Source organism: Diaphorina citri, unplaced genomic scaffold (genome assembly GCF_000475195.1).
Source record: "Diaphorina citri unplaced genomic scaffold, Diaci psyllid genome assembly version 1.1 scaffold65, whole genome shotgun sequence".
Lineage (NCBI taxonomy): Eukaryota > Metazoa > Arthropoda > Insecta > Hemiptera > Psyllidae > Diaphorina > Diaphorina citri.
This window is the reverse complement of record NW_007377502.1, coordinates 208,749-222,282: the sequence shown is the minus strand read 5'-3', so window position 1 is coordinate 222,282 and position 13,534 is coordinate 208,749. Positions and strand designations below refer to the sequence as shown.

The window sequence follows — 13,534 nt, the reverse complement described above, 5'->3', positions numbered from 1 at the left end:
CAGCATGATTCGATGTCTAGAATAGCCTAAATGTTTGCCTAGTTGCTAAGCGATCTGACGGTTGAAGGTCAACGGATAAAGGAGGCTATCTTGTGTCTTGTGAATAGATTGACATTTTCTTCGAATGCTCCTTGATATACCTAATAATCGTGTGCTGGAAGGTTCAATGTCTATGCGCCTTATTGCGGAATCTTTTGCGCTGTAACTGGGTATTTACTGAACAAAAAGGATCAGATTAGTAACAGGTAGATAGGAAAGATAAATCAGTGGGAGGACATAAATACGAAAGACGAGAAACAAATAAACGCGTAGCTGGTGAAGTCAGAAACACTGAGAACCATGATAAATAATTTGGAGGACAGCTGAAAAGTTAAACACAAATAAATAATTAGGTATAATTTAATGAACAAGGCAGAAGAAAACACAATGTTGGTGAAGATAGCCAGGATAATAAATTGGAACACAAATCTGAAAGAAAATTTACGGCTAGGTTACCACTCTAGCGTAATAAGTAATGGAAAAGTGTTGCCATGGCAACCACTTGGAGATGAAATCAACAGATCTGATACTGAATGCAATAGTATTGAGACTAAAAAACGTATAAAAAAGTGACAAAACGACACTAAATCAGAAAACTGATATCACCACTAGAAAGAGGGGGTTCTAAACCGTCACTATGCAAAAATTCACCACTTTAGACACAGAATATCTAATGAAAAATAATTGATGAAGGGAGAGCGAAAAAAGTGCGACTGCACAACACAAAATTTTCCACGGGAATCCCGAAGAATTTTCAAGGTGCCATCTTTCCAAGGTTTTGTGGATAAAAATAATAATGATTTCTTTAAAAATAATGACGGTATCATTGGACGAATATTTTTTTAGTCCCTAACTTCTGGAGGTAGGTATTTAGCGTACCTAGTACCTATTTAGGTACGTATAATGTTTAACGCAAGACAAAGAGATTAGGAAAGGCGTTCATATATTTATTTCAAGACAAAGGAGAAAAAAAAAGAAACTGCAGAAAAAAATAAGGAGGCGTGTGATGGACGAGCGTAAAAAATAGCTGACATTTGCTGACAAAACAAATCGGCTGACTCCAACAGAAAATCTTTTATCAGCACAAAAAATTACGTCAAACAAGGTTCGTGCTGGTGGACAAAAGCTAAATCTAATGTGCACACATTGGTCATTGGGATGCCTGGAATCCCCTCTATAGTTGGCGCACATGTTTCCAGAAGTGAGTGTCTTTTTTTCTCCCGTTTTTCTTATACTGGGAGTTTACACGGCCCGTAAGAAATCTAATAGGAAGAAAAAAAGATATACTCCGTACGGAGGGTAAAAAAAAGGAGAAGAGGGATGATTGATTCTTAACTCAATAAAGTATTTTTTCATCCCCTTTCTGAAAGGAAGAAAATAAGGATCGATATACGCGACACATGGGGGTCGAGACGGTTTCCTTGATAGAAACGAATAAAAAGAAAAGTACAATACAATTGATAGCTAGGAAACCGAGGGTCCCTGGAATCTTATATATGTATCGGTTTCCTGAAATCATGATTAGTCATGGGGATCCGCGAATTTTCACAGAGCCTACCTGATGTGATGTCATTTTTGTGCATGACGATACCTGGTTTTCCGGCAGCGCCAGCTTGAAGAATTGCATATAGTGTCTAACGATCCAGGTCTTTAAAAAAATAATAACAAATTAAAATTTTAAACTTAGTCATTATAACTTTACGCATATAATCTTGTTAATCTTAAAAATAAGTAGAATTTATAATCTTGTTAATCCTAAAAATGAGTTGGCAGGTAGAAACTTAAAGGTAGAAAGTAATAATGATTAGTGCTACACAGTTTATCGGTATCGATCTAAATATCAAGTCTCTGTACGAGCTTACTGGCTTACATTACTTTAGGCCTGGTAGCTGTAAAAAGTGCCAGTGATGAACCCTTCTCACAAATGTACACAGTATCAATACGGGGGGATCTGACTTGCGTCCCGACTGTGATATCCGAGTTGCGTCCGTCCGATTTGCGTCCCATTTCTGAAATTTATCATCCGAGTTGCGTCCCTGAGCTACCTGAGCTAGAACTATGTACTTTATATTCTTATCCTAGTTTGAAGGTATACATATAGTACATGGCGACAAAATAAAATGAAAAAATACTGCACGCAGCATTTTTTCAGCTTTCATCATGTAAGTACCTACAATCGATAACGTTAAAAATTCAACTGTACTTGTTCAGAAGTTACGTCAATGGAATGTTGCTATAAAAGGAGCTGTCACAAATGAGCAGTGTTAAGTGTTATTATAGGGTTAGGTTAAACGCAAAAAAGAACTTTCACAAAATAAGCAGTGACCAGTGTTGTGCAAAAAAGGAGCTTTCACAATTTGAGCAGTGACCAGTGTTATTATAGGGTTAAGTTAAACACAAAAGACAAGTACAAAAATAATAGTAATAGCGTTCATGTTCAAAGTTTGTTCCTATAGGCCTATAGAATACAGAAGTTATAGCATACTGTATAGGTACAAGTATTTTTGGTCACCCTGTTCGTTATATACTTATTTATTTACTTTATGGTCTCAAGTATTTAGGTTCAATCTCAGCTACCGCAAACGCAACTCGGATGACCTTTTTTTGGGTTGGGACGCAAATCGGATGATTTGGGATTTTCGGACGCATCTGGTGTTCGTTCCTCCATCAATACATTCCTCTTATTCCGAGTGTATTTTGACAAATTTAGTGATCAATTCACCAAGGAGGTCAACATGAAAACACATTTCGGCTTTTATATTCAAATACGATTAGGCTCAATTAATTTAACGAGTCGAACATTTAAATTCCGCCGTCTGCCATAGTCTTGTCTGTCTGGAGTGAAATCAGGATCCCCACTTCCCCAGGGAATGCTCAGACTCTTCATATTTCGTAAAAGAAACATTTTCTTTGCCATTTTAATGTTGTGAAAACTGTTCTTAATAATGGTATTTCAGTAATTGGGAAATGGGGATAATCCCCTACTCCGCCTTACTGAATTTCCACCTCGCCTATTTTTGATTTCAGTGGAGGGGTTCAATTGAAAAGAAGTAGAGTGATAGAAAAAGCGCCCTTACAAGAACCTTGTCAAAATTCAAGTGAATGGTGAGCTGGTGACTATCGGGGCACAGTGAAATTAGAAAAACAGAAAAAATAAATAATTCTGAAATGATAAATCTCAATAAAATTCATAGATCAGAACACAATTACACTCATTACAAGGATATAATATGACGTAGAAGGTTGAATGAAACATCCTGTCCATGTCGCGCCAGAACAAGGACATCAAAAGTAATGAAAATGGACTTCATGCAAATTTCATTTAAAGGTTTCGCAAGTTTCAGGGCACCGCCACTGATAGAGCCCCCCCAACAATGACAATAGGTCGGGGGAAATTTCATCTCATTTCTGAGGGGGCGGGAGAGCTCCCCCGGGCCCGGGTTACTTACTCCCTGCCCTCTTTGAGCTCGTCATTATTTTATATTGATGGTGTAAGGTACCTTCATGTAATCTTACTTTGTGTTTTCTTATACGTAGGAATTCTGTAATCATGTACATAATCAACAGCAGTACAATTTCCTGTACAAATCTACAAATTTTTGTTCCATCAAATCTCTGCTGTACTTTATAACGTAGGCCTCACGAGGCGCAGGAGCCAACACATTATCTTCCACTTTTTGTGATAAATTCAAAATCCCGTGCTTAATATATTCAAAGACAAGACATGAATATATTTTCCCTTTCTCGGAGTGCCCTCATAAATTTCACCCAAACAATCTTGCCGACACTTTGAAAGTTTTCCGTAGTACTTTCCCTCGGCTCGGACGGTCATTTCATTTCCGGACTTGCAAATGGGCTTACAATAAGCACATTAAAGTGAAATTTACGATGTGCGAGGGCGGGTCTTCAATGGGTATTTAGATGCAGATGTTTCCACAGCTTTTAGGATCTATCTCTTTATCTTGCTCTTAACGTATGAACATACTCGTAGTATGAAAATCAGTTGATTGTCACATTTAAACTTTTACTCTAACTTGAACCTATAGTACCGAGGGCGGGTCTTTAATGGGTATTTAGATGCATATGTTTCCACAGCTTTTAGGATCTATCTCTTTATCTTGCTCTTAACGTATGAACATACTCGTAGTCTGAAAATCAGTTGAGTGTCACATTTAAACTTTTACTCTTACTTGAACGTATACCTTTTCAATGCATAAACAGACAAATTTCCAAACAATTGGTCCTTTGCGAGCCGGATTTAATTAGCCTAACTCTTCATGTATATCGGCGACCCTGATACTATTGCTTGACTATTTGCTTTACCAGAGCGACACGCGGGATTCAATCACAGTAGATTTATGCCTTTTCTTGGTTTTGCCTCTTCTTCAGAAAACACAGCTGAAAGAATTTGATAATTATACTTAAAACAATAACTGTTTCGTTATTAGGTAAATATTAATTTACAGTTTCCACTCATTCATCCCGTTTCATCGGATCATTCGGTATGGGTACATCAAGCCTTGCTGATGATGCATCTACATTATTACCATAGAACAAAATACAAGAGCTCCATTGTTCTGAAGTTCATAATGTAGGTACTGATAAGTTTTGTACCTAACAGTATTAATAGTAAATCAGTGTCGTAGAATACATTGTGAAGTATTCGAGCGGTATTGAGAATCTTAAAGATTCAATCTTCCACTGATCGAGTGATCCTCTCTTTTAAGAATATACCTACCTGAAGGTAAAAGATTTTCTCAAATGGAGTTTCAGTTGTATACTTTAGCAGTTTGTTAGAACAGACTAAAAACCATCGCACCTCACCACTGAAATTCACAAGTACACACATACCAATAGTACGCTTGCAGGAAGTTACGTAGGTATAGACTATAGAGAGAAGACTAAAGAATATTTTAGACTAGTCAATAAATAATAAAGTCATGTAGATACATAGTATGTGCCGTTGCTGTTACCTATGTACAGAATGTAGTATTATAGATAGATATACTGCCAGTGTTGATTCTGAACAATAAATATATATAAGTAGGTACTCATATTACTGCAATTGCAAACATATTGTTGCCATGTGCTCCGATTTGAACTCACTTGCTTAGAGCTTGTGTCTTATTGGCCAACTAAACAGGTAGTGATATTATCATTGGTCTCTTGTAAACGCAGAAGATCACTTTGATGGCATAGGTATTGCGATTCTGAAAGTCAAATGCTGGAATGATGCCTTCAAATGGTAGGGCACAAACTTTCTTTTTTCACTTCCCACTCTTTGAAAGCTCGTGATCAAAAAGATCAAAATGATCAATTTCAACTCTTTATGAAAAAAGAAGAAGACAACGAAGGAAAAAAAAATGTCCGCGAAAGTTCATGTTTCTGAAAAGTTCAACAATATATTTCCAAGTAAAAAGAACTTCTTTTGAAGACCGGACAGGAACGTATACGCGCAGAGATCATCAATCACTTGGTCCTATCATCTTTCTTTCTGAGGTTCTTTTGAAATTCCAAAATTTCGAGGCACCTGGCGCCCCAAAGCAACTTGAAGAACCAGTTCCAGTTTTCTTCTTCACGCGAGTCTATTTTGTTTAAATGTTTGCTTCTTCATTTGTAGTTTTCATTCCTCTGTTCATTTGTTTCATCCAATTGTTTGTCCAATTCATTGTCATGTTCATTTATGGTTTCGTCTTGCATAGGTTGACGTAGGGTGTGGTAATATTTTCGTAGAAGATGAAATGCTCGGTTACAGTTTGATTACAAACACGAAGTTTGGGTAGTTGAAATGAGAGGCTCTTTCTTCATAGACATTCAGGGATACCTTGGACAAGTAGATTCTTTTTATAAATGTATGCACAGCAAAAGTGAAAAATATTGGACATAAAATTGTCAGGAAATAAAATATAAATTTGTACCTAACTAGTATAGGAGCAGTTGACCAAAATATCTTCAACAAAAATACCTATGAGCTATGTCGAAAATGAAATTTTGTAAAAAAAAGAAAAAGACAACCAAAAATCATTAAACTGAAATAACTTTGACGGTCCTAAATCATTTCAAAGATATAAATCTACCGTACAAAAAAATACCTCGTAAAACAAAAAAAAAAAAAAAAAACGACCTACTCCTATTCAAATTACCTTGATCTCAGACTCTCGGATGATTTAGAAGGAACAATACTTAATATATGGTCCAAATTCAAAGCAATTGTAAAAGTAAGTACCTACCTAAATAGTATATTTACTAAAACATACTGGATTGATATAAAAAGTTAACCCGAACAAAATATGTCTTCATTTTGATTTTATTAAACGAATAAAAAGTAAGAAGAAAAAATATTATTAGTTGACACTTAAAAATAATAATAATAATAAAAAGCAAAACTCATAATGAAACAAGTATAAAATGCATGTAGCAATAAATAAGTGAGAAATGAAGAATGTTACCTCTACATAATACTGTGTGGTTCATCAGAAAGGTGAACTATAAAATTAATTGATTCGATAGATTGTAATTAATAATGAGCAAAGATGAATTTCATTACTATAAAAAGCAAAACTCATAATGAAACAAGTATAAAATGCATGTAGCAATAAATAAGTGAGAAATAAAGAATGTTACCTCTACATAATACTGTGTGGTTCATCAGAAAGGTGAACTATAAAATTAATTGATTCGATAGATTGTAATTAATAATGAGCAAAGACGAATTTCATTAATGTTTCAGCGATAAGATCCAGATCAATTTGTGATGATTGTGATGAATGATGCAAACATTGAACCACCCTGTACTTGCTATTAGTATTACCTACCTTAATACATAATGAAAATATTTTACCTGAATATAAATATAATATCGGACTAGTTTGTATTCTAATTGTTTTTTTATAACACTGAATTCAGGGAATGTGTTGGGAACTCTTTCATTATAGTTTCAGCGATAAGATCCAGATCAATTTGTGATGTTTGTGATGAATGATGCAAACATTGAACCACCCTGTACTTGCTATTAGTATTACCTACCTTAATACATAATAATGAAAATATTTTACCTGAATATAAATATAATATCGGACTAGTTTGTATTCTAATTGTTTTTTTTTATAACAATGAATTCAGGGAATGTGTTGAGAACTCGTAAAAAAAATTATCAGTGTGCCAATCAGTTCTGACTTCTAACCTATCGTGAATCTCTTTGCTGAAGAAGGAAAACGATGTGTTTACCTGAATATAAATATAATATCGGACTAGTTTGTATTCTAATTGCTTTTATAACAATGAATTCAGGGAATGTGTTGAGAACTCGTAAAAAAAAATATCAGTGTGCCAATCAGTTCTGAATTAATTAGTTCTAACTTCTAACCTATCGTGAATCTCTTTGCTGAAGAAAGAAATGTGTGAAATTCAGCCGCCAAAATAGTCAGAAAATTAAAACAACCTGTTACAACTGGAAGAGACAATTTTCAGTTTAGTTTTGCTAGGCTAAAAAGGTGTGGCATTTCGTAAGGATAGGCGGATCTTTCACATTAGTTGATCCTCTTATCGCAACATCAAATTGGGTAATTTTGGAATTCAGCCGCCAAAATAGTCAGAAAATTAAAACAACCTGTTACAACTGGAAGAGACAATTTTCAGTTTAGTTTTGCTAGGCTAAAAACGTGTGGCATTTCGTAAGGATAGGCGGATCTTTCACATTAGTTGATCCTCTTCTCGCAACATCAAATTGGGTAATTTTGACATCAAGTTTTGGGTGATCAAGTTAGTGTGAAATCTCATGAGGAAATTTGAAATTTTCCAATTGTAATATTGATCTCGGCAACGTAATGGAATATTTTTTGAAAGTATAACGAACAACGCATTTCATCTGTTAATGTTTACACAAATTTTGTTGACATGGATTACATTGATTGTTGGAACTATAGGACTAAGTCTCTCTCTCTCTCTCTCTCTCTCTCTCTCTCTCTCTCTCTCTCTCTCTCTCTCTCTCTCTCTCTCTCTCTCAAGAAAAAATTCCTTCCCTAATATAACATAAATATTTTGCAAGTTCTATTACAACACACTTCCTATCCATTCCTTTTCATTTGTTTGCACTATCAATAATATAAATATCTTGCATATCAAAACAAACAACAATATAAAACACTTTGTAAAAGAATTTAATAATTTAGTCGTAAAATGGAGATTAGCTTTGAATTCACCCTTCTTCATCTCTGCTGGCATACCCCCTGCTCTTACCATTCAGTATAATGTAAAATGTTGAATTTTATTGAGTGAGTAGGATGGGCAACGAAGCATGAGAGAATTCCAGGCATATTTTTCATAACCTTTCACCCTTCTTCATCTCTGCTGGCATACCCCCTGCTCTTACCATTCAGTAATGTAAAATGTTGAATTTTATTGAGTGAGTAGGATGGGGCAACGAAGCATGAGAGAATTCCAGGCATATTTTTCATAACCTGAACAAACTTGAGACAAGATAAGCTTTTCTATGTTTTTCCCTAATATGTGAGGATTTACATACTTACTGAGTTTCTTGTATATAAATTACAAAACGTATGGTATGAAACATTATTCTCAACTCGTAAGTCTTTCTTTTTGAGACTTACACTTCTTGGTTATTAAAGAACCACCACGTTCTGCGAAATTTGTACCTATTTGGCGCGGCATCAAATAATTTGGCGCGAATATTCACATCTAAAACTTCGCAATCAGCGCTAAATTGTGACAAAAATTTATGCGCAGGTACAATAATGGTTGATAAAACTCTAATCTACTTTTGCAAAGATTTAAAATATTCCCTAACAACAATGAAGCAACTACATATTAATATGTTTACAAGAAGCAAATTTACAAGTTGTAAAATGGGGATCTACATACACTTCTTGGTTATTAAAGAACCACCACGTTCTGCGAAATTTGTACCTATTTGGCGCGGCATCAAATAATTTGGCGCGAATATTCACAGCTAAAACCTCGCAATCAGCGCTAAATTGTGACAAAAATTTATGCGCAGGTACAATAATGGTAGATAAAACTCCAATCTACTTTTGCAAAGATTTAAAATATTCCCTAACAACAATGAAGCAACTATTAATATGTTTACAAGAAGCAAATTTACAAGTTGTAAAATGGGGATCTACATATAAAGTTCTAGTTTGATATTTTATTTGGATCTTCTTATAAAAAGTTCGAAACTTACCGTCCTACCTGATGATTTATGAATTGAGCACACAAAGCTCAATTTAATAGTTTGCGAACTCTGATTGTGATTATATGAACATGAAAACATCTCTAAACTTGGCGTTATTTAGGTATTCAGATCTGTAAAGAAATTCTTTACCAGAACAAAGAAATCTGTTCATCTCTCGAGCACACAAAGCTCAATTTAATAGTTTGCGAACTCTGATTGTGATTATATGAACATGAAAACATCTCTAAACTTGGCGTTATTTAGGCATTCAGATCTATAAAGAAATTCTTTACCAGAACAAAGAAATCTGTTCATCTCTTCTTATACAAATAATGCCAACCTGTTAAATCTGAGAGTTCGTATTTCCTATCTGGAAGTTTCGCGACATTGCATTGTTGGATTTCCCTCTACCTAAAACAATTTCACCCAAACAAATCACTAACAGAGAGACGAAAATGAATGTTCATTCATCCCTTCTTATACAAATAATGCCAACCTGTTAAATCTGAGAGTTCGTATTTCCTATCTGGAAGTTTCGCGACATTGCATTGTTTGATTTCCCTCTACCTAAAACAATTTCACCCAAACAAATCACTAACAGAGAGACGAAAATGAATGTCATACAAATCCCTCAACTTCATCTTCAGCTCAACAAAAATTCCATTTGTTTATGAAAATCTGTTTGTCGAGTATATTACTCTCATCGCAGCTTGCTCCTCTTGCGATAAGAGAAATCAACACAAGACTGGCAAGTCGTAAAAAAAGGTGTGAATGAAAAACCATAGTAAACTAGTATAGCTCCGCTATACTGTAGTAATAGAAAGTAAAAAAACTAAATATTACGAGAGATAATACGTACTCGTGATGGAAAGAAGAGAGGAAGGCAAGCCTGCAGTGTTGCCACGTTGCCTAATGTTCAAACTCTAGAGTGGGCTTACAAGGTATGACAAAAGTGCGAGGAGGTTACTACTCAATTTACTCAAAGTTAGAGTGCATTTCTTTTTAAAGGATTCAATACATTGTAAGAAAACACTGGTGCAGTTGTAACTGTTTTGGAGAATGATGAAGCAGCTTTTGGAAATTTTCCATAACTAAAGAAATGGTACATCGTATGTCTTTTATTCAATAAAACTCTCTTGAAATGTTTCTGATAGTCAACGAGAGTACTGTTTCACCAAACTCTTTTTGAACTCACATAATATTTCAGATACCGACGTGACGTAATTGCTTGGATCCAGATTTGGAAAAAAGTGCCATCCTCTTTTATCGTACAATTATTACCTCTTTATACTAAGTGGATCATAGGTAAAAAAAAAACGCTTATTTTTGTCCAAAACACCAAATATCAAACGTATATTTTTGGGTTCTGTGAGCTTGTGAAAGTAGACTCTTTTGCTTCACCTGGTAGAGATATACAAATTGAATGGAACGAGGTATTCGGCGAAACTACCCGATTGAAAACCGATCAGTGCCGATCAAAACCTTCACAAACTGTTCGAGTCCCGAGATCGTGGAGACAGTCACAGCACAGTATTGCGTGTCTGGACTTGGACTAATCAAGTTATCATTGCCACTTCCCCGAGTCAAGCGTTTTATTTATTAAGCTTCGCTGTTAAGATTGTAATGTGCTTGGTCTTGTGTTTGGAACGTTGTTACTTTTCATTGTTTTCGTGATTGAACAATAATGGTAAATTTGTTAAATGGCTGTCATTAAGCTTCGCTGTTAAGATTGTAATGTGCTTGGTCTTGTGTTTGGAACGTTGTTACTTTTCATTGTTTTCGTGATTGAACAATAATAGTAAATTTGTTAAATGGCTGTTCCAGTCACTTGTCCATTCTGTTTACTTAGGTCAAACTTTGCCCATGTCCATTATGATTTATCATAGCGTTTTGTTCGTCATCCCCTTATGCCCTTGTCGATGTTTTCTGATTTATTTAACGAATTTTAATTGCACAAATTATTGTTGGCTAAGTTATTATCATTATTTTATTTATTTTTTTTTTTTCAAACACTTCTCTCATTGAGGAAAACAAGTAGGAAAGATTGTACTCGAAGGAAAACTCAACTGATCATCTGATGGCGGACTCGATCACAAAGACTGTTATCAGGTTCATGGTTTACACTATTCAGAATAATCAGAATGATGTTATGTAAATTTTGGACCAATAAAAGGACAGAAATGTGAATGACAAGAAAGGCACCCACATTCTTCAGGGAGTGCAGAGATGGTTAATGGCTGATGCCACAACTGATTTCAGAAAGGTTACAATCAAATCAAGTTTGGTCACAATATCCTCAATTTGTTACGTCCATTTTTTAGCCCGTCCTTCCTTTATTATTACGATAATAATAAAAAGAGGGAGTGCAGAGATGGTTAATGGCTGATGCCACAACTGATTTCAGAAAGGTTACAATCAAATCAAGTTTGGTCACAATATCCTCAATATGTTACGTTCATTTTTTAGCCCGTCCTTCCTTTATTATTACGATAGTAATAAAAAGTAAAAAAGGTATAGTGGATGGGCTATTGTATTCGCTTCGGTGTCGTCTGTCTGTCAGTCGGTCTGTCCCCATAGAAGGACTTATACAAACCTGGTCGACCTATATATGAAATTAAAGGTCCTCCTGAAAATGATAAAACTCCCACTACACCATCTAGTCTGTGTAGGTAGACTGAAAGAACAATATTCCTACGCGAGAATCGCTGATGCATACAAAACACACGTCTTCTGATTAACTATTCATGAAGTAAAAGATTGCAGAAAAAAGCAGAAGCAGAAATTGAAGTAAATAATAAATTCATCTCTCAATATGAAGAAAATAATGTGAAATAAGAAGATTGGATGGAAGGAAAAGAATAAAAAAATATAAAGAAGATTAATATATTGCAATTGATGAAAGATTGTCAGTGGCGTATTTTTCTCATTTTAATACTGTTTTTGAAAAAGTGTTTTGATGTCTTTACCTTTAGTGGACACACCAAAACAATTTTTCATCTAGATTAAACCCTGTGTTCAGTTTTAATAGTACAATTTCAAAACTGTACCATTAAATTACTTCTCTATTGAATGAAATAAGTTGCTGATTTTAATCAATTCCGACTTTCTTATTTCAGACCTGATAAAACCCTGCAAGATATCATCTACAAAATAGTGCCTGGTCTTTTTCACTCTGAAATGAAAAGGAGGCGGGAACACTACAAGAAAATGCCAGACAGAGGTTAGTCGATTTTTGCTATCCATGATTTTTTTAAAGATGCCAAGCTAATTTTCCATAAGCAGAAGTTATAAATTTACATTATATTTTTACTGAAGGTTGTGATCCAAGCTAATTTTCCATAAGCAGAAGTTATAAATTTACATTATATTTTTACTGAAGGCTGTGAAAAAATGAGTAATTTTATCATTTCCTCATAAAGAATCTAATAAATTTACATTATATTTTTACTGAAGGCTGTGAAAAAATGAGTAATTTTATCATTTCCTCATAAAGAATCTGGTTCAGACTCGAATAAATTACGGACTGAAAAATTCCCGGAGGGACGGGCCCCGCTTTTTTTTTAAATCAAACTCAAGAAGAAAAAATATTAAAAGACACCAGGGGGGCTAACAAAATTAGTGGAGTTGCCAAAAATAAACATGATTCAAGTAGGCAGAGCAGGCACGAGCGTGATGGATGGTCTTATTAACATCAAATTTAATTCACGAGTACCCAAACCACCTTGGAAGAGCGATTTTCGTACGAGTCTCGTGATAGAGGTCCATAAATTGCAACAAATGAAACCTCCCAAACCCATGTGGCTGGAGGGAATTTCTGAGTTATAATTTATAATAATATGGTACCCAAACCACCTTGGAAGAGCGATTTTCGTACGAGTCTCGTGATAGAGGTCCATAAATTGCAACAAATGAAACCTCCCAAACCCACGTGGCTGGAGGGAATTTCCGAGTTATAGGTAATTTATAATAATATAAGCAAAGCAAAATTTTTCAAACTCAGATGGTGCTATTGTATGTGGTATTTGGCAGACAAAGAAAGAAAAATAAAGCATTTTCAAAAGAAAAGTTGAACATTTGTTATACATATTATACAAAATAATAATACTCAGAATATTTTTACGAGCTATAGAATGATAATAATATTCATTCATGCTTTTTCATTATTAATAATAAATCAGTTGTTCAAATACAAGTGGGAAGTAAATGGTTTATTAATCAATTTATTATATGAAATCCATTTTGCGAGAGAATTTTTTTTCAATCGTTTACTATAAGATAACAGAGTGAAAAATGTAGAGTTGC

At 34.7% G+C, this 13,534-nt stretch overlaps 1 protein-coding gene across 1 annotated transcript in view; it reads left to right on the top strand.

Annotated features, from left to right (window-relative positions):
- Positions 1 to 9,847: 9,847 nt before the first annotated feature.
- The window catches only part of LOC103519492 (putative uncharacterized protein DDB_G0268590), a 58,435-nt gene continuing 54,748 nt past the window's right edge, over positions 9,848 to 13,534 (top strand). Inside the window, exons 1-2 of the mRNA XM_026831046.1 lie at positions 9,848 to 9,980; positions 12,312 to 12,452. Of these exons, the coding sequence (XP_026686847.1) occupies positions 9,848 to 9,980; positions 12,312 to 12,452 (274 nt within the window). The remainder of the gene's footprint in view (positions 9,981 to 12,311; positions 12,453 to 13,534) is intronic.